This window comes from Gadus chalcogrammus, chromosome 3 (genome assembly GCF_026213295.1).
Source record: "Gadus chalcogrammus isolate NIFS_2021 chromosome 3, NIFS_Gcha_1.0, whole genome shotgun sequence".
Taxonomy (NCBI): domain Eukaryota; kingdom Metazoa; phylum Chordata; class Actinopteri; order Gadiformes; family Gadidae; genus Gadus; species Gadus chalcogrammus.
In genome coordinates this window covers 14,147,950-14,167,764 of record NC_079414.1, presented here as the reverse complement: position 1 = coordinate 14,167,764, position 19,815 = coordinate 14,147,950, and the positions used below count along the sequence as shown (strand labels likewise).

General features: G+C 44.9%; 1 protein-coding gene across 2 annotated transcripts in view; it reads right to left on the bottom strand.

The window, feature by feature from the left end:
• Positions 1–2,020: 2,020 nt before the first annotated feature.
• Positions 2,021–19,815, bottom strand: part of mfng (MFNG O-fucosylpeptide 3-beta-N-acetylglucosaminyltransferase) — a 30,718-nt gene continuing 12,923 nt past the window's right edge. Inside the window, exons 4-8 of one of the 2 annotated variants that reach the window (XM_056586152.1) lie at positions 18,888–19,041; positions 12,991–13,076; positions 11,966–12,131; positions 10,766–10,851; positions 2,021–3,044 (exon numbers count right to left, since the gene is read on the bottom strand). In XM_056586152.1, the coding sequence (XP_056442127.1) occupies positions 2,993–3,044; positions 10,766–10,851; positions 11,966–12,131; positions 12,991–13,076; positions 18,888–19,041 (544 nt within the window). In that variant the 3' untranslated portion in view covers positions 2,021–2,992. The remainder of the gene's footprint in view (positions 3,045–10,765; positions 10,852–11,965; positions 12,132–12,990; positions 13,077–18,887; positions 19,042–19,815) is intronic. The other variant, XM_056586153.1, reaches the window with a different exon arrangement.

Here is a 19,815-nt window from a genome sequence, read left to right as displayed (position 1 = left end):
TCCTTGTGGTCACTTGCCATAACACTGTCATGTTTATTATGAAAACACCATCAGTAACATTTAAATTGAGTTGATGTGGACGGCTCTTTTTTTGTCCGATTTCTTCAGTGTTCAGTGCCCGTTTGTGAGATATGCATTGTTTGAAAGATAAGCCTTTGATTTTTTTTAATTTTAATATGCCTTTCATCAACAGTGGTTTGGGATTTTATAACAACAATTAAAGTGCTTAACTACTGGTGAACGATGTTGCAGAACATATATGGTTTGTGTTGATTGCATGGAGAAGGGAATAACCAGTTACAACTTGTATGGTAAGAGCCTTGTAATACCATGGAAACAAACAAGGCTTCCTTTTGCAGTACAGTTTCAGCTAACTTACTGGGTAAATTGTCGTGTTTTACTTGGTAACGTCGCAGAACTCACATGGTACAAGTTTGTGTTGACTGCATGGAAAAGGGAATAATGTATTACAAATTATATGGTAAGAACCTGGTAATACCATGGAAACAAACGAGGCTTCCTTTTACAGTACAGTTTCAGCTTAATTACTGGGTAAATTGTTGTGTTTTACTTGGTAACGTCGCAGAACGTACATGGTACCAGTTTGTTTTGACTGCATGGAAAAGGGAATAACGTATTACAAATTATATGGTAAGAACCTGGTAATACCATGGAAACAAACGAGGCTTCCTTTTACAGTACAGTTTCAGGTTACTTACCGGGTAAATTGTCGGGTTTTACTTGGTAACGTCGCAGAACGTACATGGTACAAGTTTGTGTTGACTGCATGGAAAAGGGAATAACGTATTACAAATTATATGGTAAGAACCTGGTAATACCATGGAAACAAACGAGGCTTCCTTTTACAGTACAGTTTCAGGTTACTTACCGGGTAAATTGTCGGGTTTTACTTGGTAACGTCGCAGAACGTACATGGTACAAGTTTGTGTTGACTGCATGGAAAAGGGAATAACGTATTACAAATTATATGGTAAGAACCTGGTAATACCATGGAAACAAACAAGGCTTCCTTTTACAGTACAGTTTCAGGTTACTTACCGGGTAAATTGTCGCGTTTTACTTGGTAACGTCGCAGAACGTACATGGTACAAGTTTGTGTTGACTGCATGGAAAAGGGAATAACGTATTACAAATTATATGGTAAGAACCTGGTAATACCATGGAAACAAACGAGGCTTCCTTTTACAGTACAGTTTCAGCTTACTTACCGGGTAAATTGTCGCGTTTTACTTGGTAACGTCGCAGAACGTACATGGTACCAGTTTGTGTTGACTGCATGGACAATGGAATGTATCCATTATAAATTATATGGTAATAACGTGGTAACACCATGGAAACAAACGGCTTTGTACCCAGTATTTAAGAAGATGTACCATGAAACTAGAGGAAAACTGTTCCTGCGGAGCTTGTTACCAGGTAAGTAATTCCGTAGTTTCTAAGGTAAATCGAATAAACCCTTTCTGAATGGGTGTAGCTATGAATAATAACTAAGAAAAAGTAATTTACACAGTACTTAGTTGAGTTGATGGGTAATAGTGGAGGTTTAACTTGGTACTTCAGCTGTAATTCTTTTGTATATACCTTCTTATTACCAGTGGTAATTACACAGTAACACACTATAATTTACCGGATAATTCCTCTGTATTTACCTTCTTATTACCAGTGGTAAATACCCAGTAATACACTATGATTTACCATGTATTTACTGGGTAACTACCTCTGTATTTACCTTCTTATTACCAGTGGTAATTACCCAGTAATACACTATGATTTACCATGTATTTACTGGGTAACTACCTCTGTATTTACCTTCTTATTACCAGTGGTAATTACCCAGTAATACACTATGATTTACCAAGTTTTTACCGGGTAAATACCTAGTAATTAGGGGACTGTAAAAGGAAGGGTTACCAGATACAAAACATACAAGACTAAATATTTCATGAATGTGTGCATGCATTTCAAGTGAATCCAAATCCCATTGTGATTTAGTTTTGCAGGGTTACCAGGTAATGTGTGTTAATGGCAACAAGGTAAAAAAAAAAAGTATATATATCACATAAAATAATACCAAAGAGTAAGGAAGCAGACATGAGGTACAAAAGTGGTCTTATTCATTTATTTGCTTGACTGGAGTAACATGAACTACATTTACACAATCATTTTTTTGTAATACTGCTCAGAAAGTCACCAGCCTTGAAATTCTAACAAGTTCTTTATCAAGGCAACTAGCTGGAGATTATGGAATCACTGAGACTGGGGTTCAGTAGCTCAAGTTATTTTCCCTAAAGACGCCTTTATGAAGAGGTTTTCTAAACAGTTTCTTTGAGTCTACCTTTTAGAGAAAAAGGCTCTCGACCCTTCTATGATGTAAGACTATACACAGAGCTTTGTCTCAGGGGAAATATTGTACAATGAAAGCAGGAAGGAAGAGGTTGTCTTAATTGCATCAGAAGTTGGTTGGTACATCGGTAGGATTTATGATACATATTTCCTATGAAGAGAACTGGCTGGATGGTGCCTCCTGTTGCTATGGATACCACCCAGGAGGGGCGGTGTGTGACCTCAGAATGTTGGTCTGTCTTCAGTTTCAGACCCCCCCAAACACAGAAAACAGAAAATGTACTTTTCATCATAGCTCGCGCTTCTCAACGACCAACAGTCAACATACTAGTCGATGTAAAACTGGGCCTCCCTAGAGCTTTTCAATACCATATTTACAATACATTTACAATACGAGCTGTCCAGCGTTGTACTTAGTACATTCATCGGCCCAATAAAATTGTATCATTCTTTAAAAAATATTAAAACGTTATCCACAGCAATTTTAATACTGACTGAACTAAAAATTTGATAAGTACATATCTTGTAATTTTTTTACAGAAAGTGCTGGCATCTTACAAGACGAGGTCCTTAACAAGGTGGTACTGTGCCCAGGGGTTCTGTGGGAAATGCAGTCCTTTGGGGTGATTCAGGGACACCAACTGGTTAAGGGGTACAGCCTACAGTGTACAGTCTTGAATCTGGAGAAGAAAGAAAGAGCTGTCTTAATAAACGGCACAAGCATTAAAGATTCAAGGATGGTGCGTACTCAACTTTTTTTTCTTCAATACGTTTTTTGTATCACAGAAATTTGGGACTATCGAACACAAAACGTGCATAAAGTGTAAGACATATTGAGTAAGCTATGTTGTTATAGGAGCAGCTTGAATTACCCAGAACACCCTGACATGGGGGGCCTGCCTTTGAGCTAAGTGAAAATATTGTTTCCAGTGCAGAAATGTGGTATTATCCCACTCAAAAAATCAATAAAGTTGCCATTGGCTGTAACCATGGGGACAGCAGGTCAGCAACTCTTCCTAAGAACAAAAGCAAAAGCAAAAAATACTTCTGGGTCCTGCCAGTACAGAGAATTTCAGTAGCATTCAACAGTGTGTGTGTATGTGTGTGTGCGTGTGTGTGTGTCTGTGTGTGTGTGCGTGTGTGTGTCTATGTTTTTACCTTTTGCCTTCCATATGGTTATGTAAGTTATTGCATGCATTTGTTCTTAAAAAATGTATCTTATTTACATGCTTGCGGGGTCCTATCGGTTACATTAACCGGCTTTGTGATAATATATTAATATAATATATTAATATATTATTTTTATATCACCCACCGCGGGAATTGAAAACAAAATGATAGTCTTTTATGTTTGCGGATATGTAGCATAGGTAATGATATAATAGAAACCATAGGTTTCATTTGTTTTCACTGGTTAAAATCGTCTGCAAACTAGGGAACAAAGGTTCACATTTGCGTGTGTGGTTGTCCACTTTTCCACTGTTTCCTTTTTCTTCTCTGTGTATGTGCCTGCCTGCCTGCCTGCCTGTGTGCGTGTATGTGTGTGTGTATGTGTGCATGCGTGTGTGCGTGAATGTGTGTGGGTGTGTGAAATGCTCACAGGCAGCTAGTTGCTAATTTTGTTAATATATAACACGTAATAATAATCCACAAAGGAGTGTGTTGAGAGTTTCTCTTAGAGCACCTAAGCACGCTTATGAACGAGTATTTGTGGAAATCCTTATTGGTATGTGGCCAGCCAAATCCATCATCAATAGCTTGCTTTTAAAAGCCATTTTCAAAGGCAGAGAACATTTCCTTGTTAAAGTGGTTCAATAATAAATAATGTTTTATGTATTGCAAACTTTAGACAAAATACCTTAACCTTTTATATTATATGAGTACAGACATAAGTATTGGGTGTGTATTGTGAGTCTTGTGTGCATACAATATTGAGTAATAAACCTTTATTTAACTAGATGTTAAAATCAATACTTCAAGAGAGACTGTGTGTGGATGATGGCTGGTTGAAGCAGTCAGCTAAGCACGGCCCGAGTCCGACTGATTGGATTCTTGGCCTTGGGAGAGGCTGCACACCTGTTGCACATTGAGTAATCAGTGTGCACGGGTTAAACCAGCCATCTCCAAACACATTAGCTGTGTTCGAAATCGTTCCCTATTGACTCACTCACTATTCCCGATATAGTGTTCATGATATAGTGCACTATATAGGGAACGAGCAAACGAGAATCCGGACACTACGCTTCACTTAGGTGGAGTGTGGCAGCCACGTAGTTGGCGTGTAGTATTTGCTTTGCTACACAAATAAAATACCAAACTGTGTAAAAAATAAAAGTCCAGAGATTCAGTAAGAGTCAGGACATTTTACTTTTAGGACAGTGAAGAACAAAATATATGTTTTTTAATTCTGTAAAAGTAACCTCTGACAAAGAAAACATAAAGGAGACTTTTGTTTTTTGTCCCTGCGACCCTGTGATGAACCTTTGACCTCTAAGTTGCAGTCTAGTCATCAAACGCATCGGAAGCGACGCTGGGCGTGGGAGTTGCGACCACACAGTGTTTGTTCTGAGGCTTTTTAGGGATTTGTTACAGTAACACAGTGGAGTACAAGAGAGGGGGAGACAGATGCCTCTGCTGCTACACACTGCTAAATCAAATAGCGTTTAGCCCTCGGCTCTGCGGTAGAGAGAGAGGGTGGAGGAGAGGGAGAGAAAGGGGGGGGAGAAAAAGAGAGAGGGGGGGAAGGAAGAGGGGGTGAGAGAGAGAGAGAGAGAGAGAGAGAGAGAGAGAGAGAGAGAGAGAGAGAGAGAGAGAGAGAGAGAGAGTACCCTAACCTAGTCACCAGAGCTGTGCTTGGCTCCTAACCGCTGAAGCTGTCCAATGCAAAGTGTGCCAACTCCCCACTAGCGACGAAGACAGACTGCACCACAAGGCATACCTCCACAACCATGCCTGCCCAGAGAGCCCCCCCCCCCTCCCCCAGAACAAACAGCCCCAAAACAACCGCATCCCCACAAACACAAAACACCGGAAACTTTTACATTTATAGAAAAACATGCAAAGAATTGTGCTGGACAAACTGGATCAAAGATATAAAAAAGAAAGTCATTTACAAATGACTAAACAGAGAATATAATTGAGCAGAATACCTCATTCAAATGAAAGATTCTACACAAAGGATAATACTGACCATGGACCGAGTCAGTTAGCACCAGCTGGCAATAGAAACAGGACGCCACAACAAACATGGCTAGCAAGAGACCACCTGTCCCCCCTTATGGAAGATGAACAACAGCTCATATCCTGCCACAGACACGATTCAATGAGGAACACACATACAGACTAAATTGTTTTGGAGAAGAAAACAACACATTTTACCACTCTGAGTAACAGGCAACATTTCAAATCCTATTAGGTGATAAAACTAATATCATCGATCATGTCTCTTTCTTTTCCAACTTGTTTAATAATTCATTAATTCATTCATTTTGTGTGTTATTATTTCTCAATTAACTTCACTATTGCCATTTGTTATGTTTGTTTTTCTGCTCTTATAAGTCATTGTTCTTAATTGTTTCAAGGGTTTGGTGGGTTTCTCCAGACTCCAGGTTCATTTTGGAGATTGTCTATTTCCAGATGTAAATCAGCCAGGATTTTGGTTCCAACTCACATCCTCTCCTGGTGTAGGCGCATGCCAAAAATGGGCAGATGGTGAAACATTGACGACCTCTGCATTCCAAACGAGTGTTTAGCAGCTCCAATAGCTGTATCTTGGTTTTTCCAACGAAAGGAAGCACATTAACAAACTGCCTTGGCAAGCTAGCCTTCGCATGTAACCTCACTGGGCCTATCCATTGCATCCAGTGTGTTGAAGCAATAATAAAAATGCATTTCCAATTTATTTGCGCATGACCATGACCATGAGTCTTTCACAAGGATAATCAGAACTATTACTATTACTTCACTACTATTACTATGTAGCAGGGGTGGACTGGCCATCTGGCATACCGGGCATCGTCCCGGTGGGCCGTTGACCCAATGTGGGCCGGTCCGGTTCGCTAAGTTTTCTTTATTCCTCTCTCTCTAAATTCCCTCCAATTGGGCCGGCCAATGGGCTACAGAGGGTTAGCAGTGTGTTGCCAGCATCGACGCATATTATTGGTCTATGTTTGTCATTGTCAATCAATCATGGGCTGACTGGCTCAGGGAGCCCTGGCAGTGCTGTCAATCACAACACAAACCAGGGTGGGCGGGACCTCATGGCATGGGCCGGAGTCGCGGGAGCCGGTACGGAGCTGAAAACGCCCGGGTGGTGCTGAAAAACGGCGACATAAGCCTCTGGCGATGGAAGTTAAATGTTCAAAATTGACAGACCTATTTGGTGCCGGTGTAAGTACCATATCGGTTCGGCTTCCAGATCGGCTCGGGGTCCGTCGTCTGCTGATTACGTTACACAATATCATTGGCTGTACGATTGAATGGGCGTACATTGCGATTGGCTGCACGTCGGACATTTGTGATTGGCTGTTTTGTGCTGTAGCTCTGGCTGTAGTCATAGCAACCACGAGTCAACAGCGAACACATGTGTGAGCGCGAGTAGGTCTATGTCTAGTTTCGGTTTGTGTTGCCAGATTGGGCATATGTCCCGTTTTTCCAGCCTAACGTGATTCAAAGTAGCCATTTTCATATTGATGTTAATTTCAAACATCTGCATATCTTTTAAGTTCAATTAACAGTTATGCAGGTAGGCCTTGGGGCTCTTTGGAGACTTAAGTCATCCTTCATGACAGATAAATTTGTCACCAAGTGTCACTACATCAAAAAAGGCTACATGGCTATTGGCTACATATACTTGTCAGTACACAGATACTGAGTACAAGTTCTGTTTGCAGTTTTTTTGCAAGTCATGAATTTGGTGTGGAGTGTAGCTGGCTGGCTGCGGACGAGGAAGTACGTTTTTGTAATCATAAATAGAGAATACAATTTTTTTTACCTATAGCCGTTTGAAAATTCTAAGACATGAATTACAGGTCTGAATAGATATGCATTCTCATGCGTGTTTGTGCACATGTAAACATACATGTGCACATACACGTATATGAGAATGCATATATATTTAAACCTGTAATTCATGTCTTAGACTTTCATACAACTATAGATAATATATATTTTTTCAATTCTCTATTTATGGTTTCATAATGACTGAGTCACCGTTAAAACAAATGAGTTTCAGCTCTAATGCTGCTACTGTCTGTAATATGTTTCTATTTAGATTATTTGTCGAGATATTTTGTTATCATTGTCCGAGTCTGGTTTTAACTAATTACACCAAAAGATTTTCACAGTCACAGACTAAAAACTGCAAGAGAGAATTTAGCGTTGGATCAAGTGTGATATTTAACAAGGGTTTTATAGATCTGTAGATATGGGTGATGGAGATGCAGCGACCACAGGAGGTCCGTTAACTTCCTGTTCGGGTTTCACATCTATTTTGTCAGCAGCACCAGAGACACAAACTTGAAAAACAAAAACAGTAAAAAGCAACAACTGCTATTTACAGTGTTGTACTATTATTGGATGGATGTACTTGATTAAATTGTTTTAATCAAGTACATACAGGCTTCTTCCCGTTCATCTCGTCCCACCCCTAGTGCTGATAATGTAGTGGGCTGGTCTGGACAGAAAATGCCAGGGCTGACTTTCTGTCCCAGTCCACCCCTGCTATGTAGATAGATAGACGGATAAATATTTTATATTCTTTACCAAGTAGAGGCAGCCAGTCCTGTGCACTAATGCAAATTAGCTATTTGCGCCAAACAGAAGAAAGACGTAATGTTGAAAAGTCATACTAAAAACGGATAGCAAGCGAAAGCTAAACCAGACTGTATCACTCACACACTCTGAGTCCATTCTAACTTATGGTAAGAGGCTATTCTTTAAATCTTTGAAGTGACTAAATGCTGATGATAAAACGGATTGTATGGCATATGATGAGTGTAGATATCATATAATATATATTATCACGGCCAAAAGCTGTGTGAGCCGATATTATGAATCTCAAACGGCCGCGTTGGGTTCTCCGACGTTCCTGGTTCTTCAACGTCCACATCAATGTGAAGTAGACTGAACCGCGACAAGGAGGAGAAAGGGATCGTTGCCGGGCAGCGCTTAGGCACCTCCGCCTCCGGCGGTGGTCCTTCAGCGGGGCTCAAGCGGGAGACATTCGCCACCAACAATCCCTTTCGCCTCCATGTCGTGGTTCATGTTCTTGAGGGAGTCAAAGCCAAAGTTCCTTCCCCCCAATTCATTCTCAACCTTGGCTGAGATAACCCCCAATACGAGTCTCGTTGTAGAAATACCAGAGACGAGAGTCCGACGTGTTATGCGCCATAACACCAAAAGCAGAACAGTTATCCAAATAACAAGGAAGTGTACAACACTTGCGTTACAGTCCTGGAGCTCTATATCTAAATAAAATCATATAATACATAGATATCTATATCATATAATACATATTATCACGGAAAAAAGCTGTGTGCGCCTCCAGACGATATTATGAATCACAAACGACTTTGTCGGGTTCTGCGACGTCTCTGGTTCTTCCACTTTCACATCAACCTGAAGTCGACTGAACCGCACGCTGCCTGCTGCCGGCTGCCCGCTGCCGGGCGATGGTGCCTCGCGGCAACGGTCTCGTTGTGGAAATACAAGACACGTTTAAGAACCGACAAGAAACACTTGCGTTACAGTGTGTGTATTCACACACACACACATGTGGCGCTCGCACGGTCGAGTCTCATTGGCGGGCCAACGTCTCTGGGCGGGCCAGGCAGAGTAAGGGGAGGAGCATGATGACGTTTAGTACGTCATCATGCTTGATGACGTCCTAAACACAGACATTCCAAATCAGCGCACTTGAGCCTCCGTTTTTTCAAAGGCGAGCAGAACAGCTAGTAATCGTTTTACACCAAACGCAAGTTTTAGCCACTGGGGGACCATAGGCAGGCTAGGGGAACTCATATTTATGTTAGAAAACCTCATAAAGTGAGATTTTCATGTCATGGGACCTTTAAGTGTGTGCGTGTGTGTGTTGTCATGTAGGCTAAAGACTACATCGGGAGATTGGGACCCCCCGAACGGGGGGTCCCAATCTCTTGACGGGTATTTCGCACACTGGGTAAAAGAAAGCTTAGAAATAAACACTAGGCAAAGATGTTGTTACAGGAGCGAGTAGGCTACCATCAAAACGGAATCAGAAATCTGTTTACAACTTCGGGGGAAAGATTTATTTAGGGATTATCTGGGAATTCACAGGTGGATCTGTCAAGTTAGCCCATAGCTAGCATTATGCCTTCTATTTCTAGATCCTCTGACTAAGCTTACCGGTACTTATCTGAACGACATAATCGCTGTCACTAGATATAAAGAAAACGTTGACTTTCACTTGGTGCTATTCACTGACAGTAAAAATATATAAAAGTGTCGTTATTGTATATGCACTGCTGTTCCTTGACTAGCTACAGCGCTCGTTGCTGCGTTGCTAAATTATAGCAACTCTCCACTCATTCTCCTCTGACCATACATTTAATTGGCTTTGACGGCCATCAGTTCTCGGAAATTCCTCATTCGCCCTCTCAAGTCTGACCGGTTCAAAATTATACGGCTGTGGGCCATCATACATGTTACTTGTAGTTCTTGCCACCTCTTAGACGCCATTATAGTTCTAGTACCAGGCTGACGCCTCGTGCCCAATGCACCGTCCGTCAAAGGATGTCGGAAGGCGTGGCTGAAGGATGGGGGAGCTTTCCAGGGTCGTCAGAGCCCAAGTAGTGTCACAGTGCTTAAATTTGCATCCGCGATCTGATTGGATGACGCATCCGTCGCTGCGTCAACTTTTTGACGGCGCCGAAGGCTCCAACGGAGCGCATGGATCCACAATGCATTGCGCGTCCGTCCCCATTCAAAGTCAATGGAGATCAGTCAACGGACGGATGCAGTGGGCACGAGGCATGAGGCTACCTTCCACCACGTCTCCCCAACGTGACGTCATCGCCAAATGGCGTTAGAAAACACCCGTTACTACCAAAAACGACAAAAATTTGACTTTAACGCTATTTTGGAGACATTTTATAAATGATATATATATTTTGAGTGCTTTATGTACCCATTTATCAAAACTTCTGGTTAATCTGCAACACAGCCTTTAAGCTAGAAGGCCAGTCACGTTTTTGGGGGCTTAGGAGGGAGATCAGAAGGGAGAGTTCGATTCAGTTCGACACTTTCAAAATCTAGTTAACTTTTACGAATGTTTGGTGTTATATTTAACGGCACTTTCACACCTAGCTAGTAATACCCAGCAAATGGAGGGCACAACCTTGAGGCTGTAGGAAAGAGGGGTTACCTGGAGGGGTCGTCCTCTTTGGAGAAGGCTCCTTTCAGTTCGATGCTGTTAATCTTGTTCTCAAACATGCCGTAGCTCAATGTCGCCTGCAGGAAGACGAGCACAATATTTTTGCATCTGATTTGGCTAATCCCTTTGATCAACGATTCCCACTCAAGCGTCTCTAAAAGCCGACTACCTCAGGAACCCCAACCTGACAGCGTCCTGAACTACTTTGTGGACTGTGAATATTTGAGATTTTCAAGACCACTTCCCACCAAGCAATGCATGTTGTCAAACAGGCTTATAGCTGTGTATGGAAGTCAATCTGCTGTATATTGTTACAACCTTAAATTAACTGTTCTTTCATGGTGTTGTTCTCCCTGTCAATCATTTCTGTGAGGGTCAATGGTTATTGATTGTATGTGTTGAGTTGATTGCTTGGGCTGGTGTCAGCTGGTGTATCAAGGCCAGGGAGAAGAGAGAAGACACAGCCTCGACCTCAGCAATATTGTGTGTGTCTAGGTTTAGCTGTCTGTGTGCATTATACTTTTCAATGTACATTGTGTGTGGCTTCAAGTCCTTAGAAGCTGTGTTGTGATTGGACATTGTATGACAGTCGTAACATAGTGCGTGCAGTTTCTAAATTATCATATATTATTGAGTAATGTATGTGCTGTTGATGTGAATTGTTGTGCAGGCATGTTTGGTATGCATGCATGCCCTGGTCCCTCTAGGGAATGATTGCATTGCGGGGGCAGGGTCAGGGGGGGGTCATAAACATATGGCCTCTTACGTCCTTTGAGACTGTAACTGTGATTAAGGGCTATACAAATAAAACTGAACAGAATTGGAGGTGGGTTGGTGGGTAAATGCAAGAGTTTAGCCATATGTCAATCTGCTTACATGCTTGAGTGAGCATCTTGTTGGATTTGTCTGCATGCTCTCCTGTGCCAAATTGTGTGTTTTTGTGTGTGTGTGTGTGTGTGTGTGTGTGTGTGTGTGTGTGTGTGTGTGTGTGTGTGTGTGTGTGTGTGTGTGTGTGTGTGTGTGTGTGTGTGTGTGTGTGTGTGTGTGTGTGTGTGCATACGTGTGTTTGTGTGCGCGTCTGCGTTAGTGCCTATGTTTGTGTATGTGTGCTTATGTGCTTACGAGCCTACGTGTGTGCGTGTTGTCTTGCATGCGTGTGTGTGTGTGTGTGTCTGTGTTTGTGTATCCTACCTGCCAAGGTATGCTTGCCGGGGTGAGCAGCAGAAGGTTCTCCAGGTGGGAGTGGAAGAGGGGGCTTTGGACCAGCGAGACCCCCAGCCTGCGCTCCACGATGAAGCCCACGGTGCAGTCGTCCGGCAGGCGGATCCGGGCCGAGGTCTGCTCGAACCGCACACCGCTGGAACCACACACACACACACGCACACATATATAAAGACAAATACACAAACACACACACACACACACAGATACACACACACATACAAACATAGATCCACGCACACACACACACACACACACACACACACACACAAACACACGTAGACAAACGCACACACAAACACATAGAAATGCACAAACACACACACAAGTATATTCACGCATGGGCAAAAAGACATACATACACATATAGACCAGCACACACATATAGACACGCATTCGCACACACACATATAGACACACACACACAGGCATACAAAAACACGAAACAACTATCAGTAACAGAGTTCAAAAGGTTACCAAATGTTCGATTTTTGTATTTCACCACGCTTGGTGAACAGTGTTCTAGGAACTAACGATTAAGGTTTTCGGCCAAAAGTTCCAATTATAATGCAGATGGGAGTCTTGTGAGGTTGTAGCTTCACAGCACACTTATCAATACACACACACACAGTGGCATACATGTACATCAAAGGGATGACAGTGTCACATGTGAATTACATAACTCAGCTTCTTGTAAATCTATTCTGCTTTATTCTCTCTCTGCACTCTCTTTCTCTCTCTCTAGCCCTCTCTATCTCTCTTTGTCTCTCTCTATCTCTCTCTTTCTCCACCTCGCACTTTCGATCTCCTGCTCGCTCTCAATCTCTCTCTTCCTATCTCTCTCCCCCCGTCCCTTGCTCTCTACACTTATCTCTCCTGCTCTCTCTTTCTCTCCCGCTCTCTCTATTTCCCTCCCTTCCCAGTCAGTGGGTGAGTTGGCGATGTGCGTGACGCTGTGGTGCTCTACAGAACCTGTATGACTGTGCCTTGCTCACCGGGCCCAGGGCAGCATCCTCTCTGCCAACCGCCGGCTCAGACAGAAGCCGGCGCCCCCTGTGGCAAACCAGAAACTGACCTCCCTCTGAAAGACAAGAGGAACCGCATGCTGGAACACAGAACCGGAGAAGGTAGCTCACAACGCATAGCTCGGGGAACACTACCTAGAACAGGAGAACATACGTCACGACGCAGAACCGGAGACGGTAGGTCACAACTCATTGCTCAGGGAAAACAAAGAAGAGCGAGAGAAACGCCCGTCACAAGATAAAAGAGGAGAACGTGCATCAGAATGTAGAACCTAGAGAACGTACGTCACAACGTAGAACCTCGAGAACATACATCACAATGTAGAGCAGGAGAACGGATGTTACACACATAGCTTCGGGGAACATACGTCACAACGTAGAACATAGAGAACATACGTCACAACTTAGCACAGGAGTATGCACGTCACAACGTAGAACCTAGAGAACATACGTCACAGTGTACAACCTAGAGAGCATATTTCACAATGTAGAACAGGAGAACGCACATTTCAATGTAAAACAGGAGACACATGGCCGAAACCCACAGATAAACACACACACACACAGACACACACACACCAACACATACATACACTGGCACACAGACAAACAAACAGTGGCAAACAGACACACTGGCACACACACACACACACACACACACACACACACACACACACACACACACACACACACACACACACACACACACACACACACACACACACACACACACACACACACACACACACACGCATACATACACTGGCACACACACAAACAAACACAGGCACACACATACATTGGCATGCATACAAGAAAACACCGGCAGCAAACACACACTGGCACACACACAAACACATACTGGCACAAACACTGGCAATAAAACAAAAGAAAGCAAACTGGAAAGAAGAATAGCTCCTTACAATGTATTGTAAGAGATATATTGCTGAACACAAGTCGCACCCCATCCCTCCCCTCCTTAACATGGATGGAGTACCTTGTCTTCCCCCAGTATAAACTGCATGTCTTTATCTAGTAAACGCTGGTCGTTTATAAAGCTCTACTCTACTGTCGCCAGCTGTATAAATAGTTTTATGAACTCTGATCTTTCTTTTGTCGCTTGTTTTACGAATACCTGTATGAAACTTCATATTTAACCGTTTCCCGACATCTGGGTTCATTTAGTTAGTGTGTGTGTGTGTGTGTGTGTGTGTGTGTGTGTGTGTGTGTGTGTGTGTGTGTGTGTGTGTGTGTGTGTGTGTGTGTGTGTGTGTGTGTGCGCGCGTGCGTGCGTGCGTGCGTGCGTGCGTGCGTGCGTGCGTGCGTGCGTGCGTGCGTGCGTGCGTGCGTGCGTGCGTGCGTGCATGCGTGCGTGCGTGCGTGTTTGTGGCATCATTCTATATTATCATTATCATTCTTATCATCTGTTCGCCAGGAAGGGCCTCTTCTCCCCTGCCTCTCTCTCTCTCTCTCTCTCTCTCTCTCTCTCTCTCTCTCTCTCTCTCTCTCTCTCTCCCCCCTAACTAACTAGCCTGCAGTTGGGTCGCCGCCTGACGTTGTGTCGCCGTTGTCACAGCAACCGCAGAACTGTGCTGTGCAGTTAATTCAAGGGTCAACGAGTCCTTAATTAACCTTACCATAACTATACACTTTAGAGGAAGTGAGTGGGTAGTAAAGGAGTGATACTCATTGACCCTGTTCTGAATCTAGACTTAAATGACAATCCCCCACCCACCCCCCTTGACTACTTGACTGTGTACATATACCCTGTATCTAATCCACTTGTATTTATTATCATACTATTTTCACTTATAGTACTGTCCATCTATGCTGCTGTTATCCATGATTATACCCATCTTATTCGGCTCATACCTCACTAGGTCACTTTTGCTGCTGTATTGCACTATATGACAAATCATATTCAAACTGCACCTTAATTGGACTTTTGCACTTCTATTTAGATCTCCAAATACATTTTGTTGACTCAGCACAATGACAATAGAGTTGAATCTGAATCTGAATCTGAACATTTATAAACGTAGGATATAAGGTAAATATGGGGTCAACACTGTGGCAACCCGGCACGGTGAGCGAACCACCTCCTCCCAAACAGGACACAACTTTGAGGGGAAAAAGCCAAAAAGGCATGTAAGTCTCTGAAAACACAAAATAATGAAAAACCTGGGAGGAATCAACGGCCCCATCCTTCGTGGGTGGAATCCCGTCACCCACGAGGACCGGTCTCTCCGTACAGGAGCAACATGGCTGGGAGAGCCCCGAATGAGTGGAGAAGCAGGCTATTTAAGCCCTGCTTCTCCACCTGTTCCTCAGGTGCACTGCATGTCCTTTATTGGCCCGGGCCGGGTTGCCATAATACGGATATTATTTGAGTAAACCGTTATTGGCCATTAAGGTGACCAGGGGATGAGTGGAGAGCAATATAGCCCCGTCCATAAATCAAAAAAAGTTTTCCACCAAGAGTTGGTGACAGCAGATGTTAATCCGTCTCTAGTGTTTTCATGAACATTTTCTTCTTACTTCCTCCATGGATATCTCACACAGCGCCCTATCCCCATGCCACTATTGCTACTACTCCATGTACTATTTATTTGATCATTGTTGAATGTGTGTGCGTGGATGATGGCTGGTTTAAGGCTGCAAGCCTACGGCACACCACATTGAGAAATCAATGTGCACACCCGGTGTGCATTGAGAAATCAATGTGCACAGGTTAAACCAGCCATCACCACGCACACTCGCAGAGACCTCCTGCATGGTTCCACATCTCATTTACCATTCTCCAGCAACCTCTTTGTGTTGTTATTCTTGGACACCACCACCCTGCGAGCTTATGTCTGGAGGAGCCCAGTGAAATCCACCTGGGTGGAGTGTGGCATGGTCATTGCTGCAGTCAACTAGCAGACTATTTACTGTTTACTTTTAGTCCTTTGACATGCTTCTATCCAAAGTGACCGATAGTTGATTTTAGATACATGTCACTATGGATCTGATCAGGGGTTGGGAATCGTATCTAGAGTCTAGAACATCTACAGGCAGACATTGTTGGGATAGATGCCGGTAAGTTAAAACTCAGAGTCAAACACCGTAAACAAGACACTAAATCTGCCACCTCGCTACAGGTGTCCATCTAGGAGGCGTCCTAGCCCAAGGAACACAGACAGCCTGCATCCTACTTTCCTTTCCTCTCGCTGCCAATTCAATCCATTCCTCATCCCACTCCTCCATCCCACTCTCTTTACCTCCCTCCCCCCTCCAAAAACAACTAAAACACAATGATAACAAAAAGCAGAGAAGCAAGAAGACAGCCTGAATGACCAGTGATTACGGCACCAACAAAGAAGTAGCCAGCAGAGGAGAGGGGTTGCATGGAGGACGAGGGGATTTACCGGGATGCAGAGGGAGAGAGAGGTGGATGGATAGATGGAGAGAGAGAGAGCGAGAGCGAGAGCGAGAGCAAGAGCGAGAGCGAGAGCGAGAGAGAGAGCGAGAGAGAGAGAGAGAGAGAGAGAACCAAGGATCCATTATCCTCAGTAAATGGGTGCAATCAGGGAGAGCATAATGTCACACATGGGAGATAGACAGAGTGATGGAAGAAAGAAAAGACAAACTAAAAGCCTGAGGGTAAAGATGGGGTGGTAGTGATGGTGGTGGAGGTGGAGGACAGAGCCTGGCCACAGTTTTACATGTTAACGTGTGCTAGCTAGGATAGATGCATTATCTTGCTTGGTGAACGGATGTGTTTGCATGCACACACACACCAACACAATTGAGGATAAGGAGAGACAATAGATCTTTTTATCTTCACAAATCTTCACGTACACACCCACACCCAGCTTAACATACTCCCACTCATACGTACACACCGACAGATACAGATTGTTATTCAAACATTTGCATTTTAATATACGCATGTATTACATATCTCTTCATCCTCTGCACTGCGGAAAGATGCGCTTGGCAGCCCCCCCTGAGGGTTTTTCATCTGCATGTGTGTGTGTGTATTTTTGTGAGAGAGTGTGTGTGTGTGTGTGTGTGTGTGTGTGTGTGTGTGTGTGTGTGTGTGTGTGTGTGTGTGTGTGTGTGTGTGTGTGTGTGTGTGTGTGTGTGTGTGTGTGTGTGTGAGTGTGTTTGTGTGTGTGTGTGTGTGTGTGTGTGTGTGTGTGTGTGGTTGATGAAAGACCCAGCCTACGGCAGCTGGTCAATATTAACCCCTATAAGTCACTTATCACTCATTGATCCCACAGATCAATAAGTGATTCCGATTGCCCAAATTTCAATGTTAGCAAATAGAGAAAAAGACCCCAATCCATCAGTCCAACCACTATTTACCTCCATAAATACTGGCCAACCCCCCTGACCCCCATATCCCTCACCCTCTCACTCACTCACCCCAACCCGCTCACACTTACCCTCTCACCCTCCTTACTCTAACCGCACTCCCCATCACCCTCTTACCCCCCCCCCCCCCCCCCCCCCCCCCCCCCCCCCCCCCCCCCCCCCCCCCCCCATCATCTAGCTCACCCCCATCACACACACATCCCCCATCCCATCATCACCCTTACTCCCGGCACGCACACATTACCCTCCCCCCATCCCTCTCACCCCATCCCCCTCACCTCATTAGGGTCACCCCCATCACACACACATCCCATCCCTCTTCACCTCATCCCCCTCACCCAATCCACCTCAACCCATTACCTTCACCTCAACACGCTGACCCCCATCACACAAACATCCTCCTCCCCCCATCACCCTCACCCCCAGCACACACACATCCCCCTCACATTATCACCCTCACCCTCACCCCCAACACACACACATCACCCTTACCTCGTCCCCACAATGCTGGCGGGAAGTCAAATGAAAAGTGTGTTGTGCTCCCCCCCCCCCCCCCCCCCCCCCCCTCCACATCAGCCCCCCTTCAACATCGTCACAGTGATCATGGCATCCCATACACTGAGTGGGAGCGTTATATTAAGTGGGAGTGATTTGCGGGGCACGCCGGGGGTCTTCTGCACGCCGCCGGAAGCGCTCCGATCCCGCCTCGCCTCAAAGAGGTCACTCATGCAAATCCCGTGGAGTTCAGGGGGGGGAAAGGTTCAGTACAGTTCATTAACCCCCCCCCACTGAACACACACCCTGCTCCACCGGCACCACCATGCAACACCCACACACAAACACGTCACACAAACACACGCACACACGCATACACGTCACACAAACACACACACACACACACACAGCCCTGCTCCACCGGCACCGCCACCACCATGCAAAGCCCACACACAAACACGTCCACACACAAACACACACACACACACACACACACACACACACACACACACACACACACACACACACACACACACACACACACACACACACACACACACAAACGTAATCAGCCAGTAGCTTCCCTTGATGCATCACTGGAGCATTGTAAGCCAGCCGAGCGGAGAGCAGAGTGAAAGAGACGAGAAGGAAAGAAGAGAGAGGAGACCAGCAAGTTGAATAAAGAAGGAAGACAAATATGTCCATCCTACTACAGTATAACAAGGGAGGGAGGGGAGAGAGAGGGAGAGAAAGGACGAAGAATAGCGAGCATGACGCTGTGTGTTTGTGTGTGATTATATTGTACATCATGTCCCCGTTCTTACCAGCCACTCCAGGAGCATTACCAGCCACTGCTCCACTCCAAGGAGCAGGTAGTGTTTAAGAAGGTAGTGCTCCCAGAACCCTAATCAAGACACTATCCTGCCCTTGTGGGGTCAGGAGGACCCGACCCCAACCCTGAGAGACAAACCCCAGACCACTCCCCTCACTGCTCGCGCTGCGTGCGGCGTTACCGTGGTGTTGTCCTCCAGCAGCTCATGAGCAGTGATGGGCCGGTCCAGGCTGGGTCTGCCCACGTAGAAGCTGCCGTCCTGGGGGAAGGAGGCCAGCAGCGCCCGGAGCCCCTCCCCGTTGACGTAGTTGTCGTCGTCCACGTGACACAGCCACCTGGAGGCGGACAAGGGGGGGGAGGAGAGGGTCGAGGTTTGGTAAGATGTGGATGCACCGCAACCCCCCAATCCGTTTGTGCAAGCTCGCCGCGGGAAAAATACTGCAGCGGAAGAGAAGCGGAAGAGATGGTTCTTTTTTTACTGCTTTTTTTGATGTCCTGGTCACCAGGTTCAGAAATAGCATTTTGTCCATATGACAAGACACACCGCTTTGTGATTAAGTCGAGGTGTATCCAAGCAGACGTGATGTAAGGCGGCAAAATATGCAAAGTGCAAATGGTGGCCCACTGAGCATGCAAACCAGGAGGTCAGCGAACGCGATCAAGCACTTTACTCATGGATTTAGTGAGAGGTGGCCGGTCGCCTGGGCATTGCATGCTCCACATTAACTGCTGGGGCTGGCACCCATGCTCAAACTGGAGAGCGGACATAGAGACCGCTATGAATGTTTGTGAAGTGGCCACGAGGTGCTTGGATGAGAGACACACAACTAGCGCTGCTAGACACACAAACTAGTGCTATTGGAAATCCATGTAATGTCCCGCGCTAGGTGGAGAGATTGATGGGTGCTCTTTTATAGCCCGAGCCAGGACAGCGATAATGACCGCTCCAGAGAATCAGCGGCCCCTGGCGCAATTTCCATTTTTTTGTTGCTCCACATAACTAATTTAAAAGAAGGAATAAATAACACGGGCCGTAATCACGCCCGCTTTTGTATTGGTGTTCTTGCTATTGTGATGCAGCGTCACGCAGACTGCCAGGATCATTACAG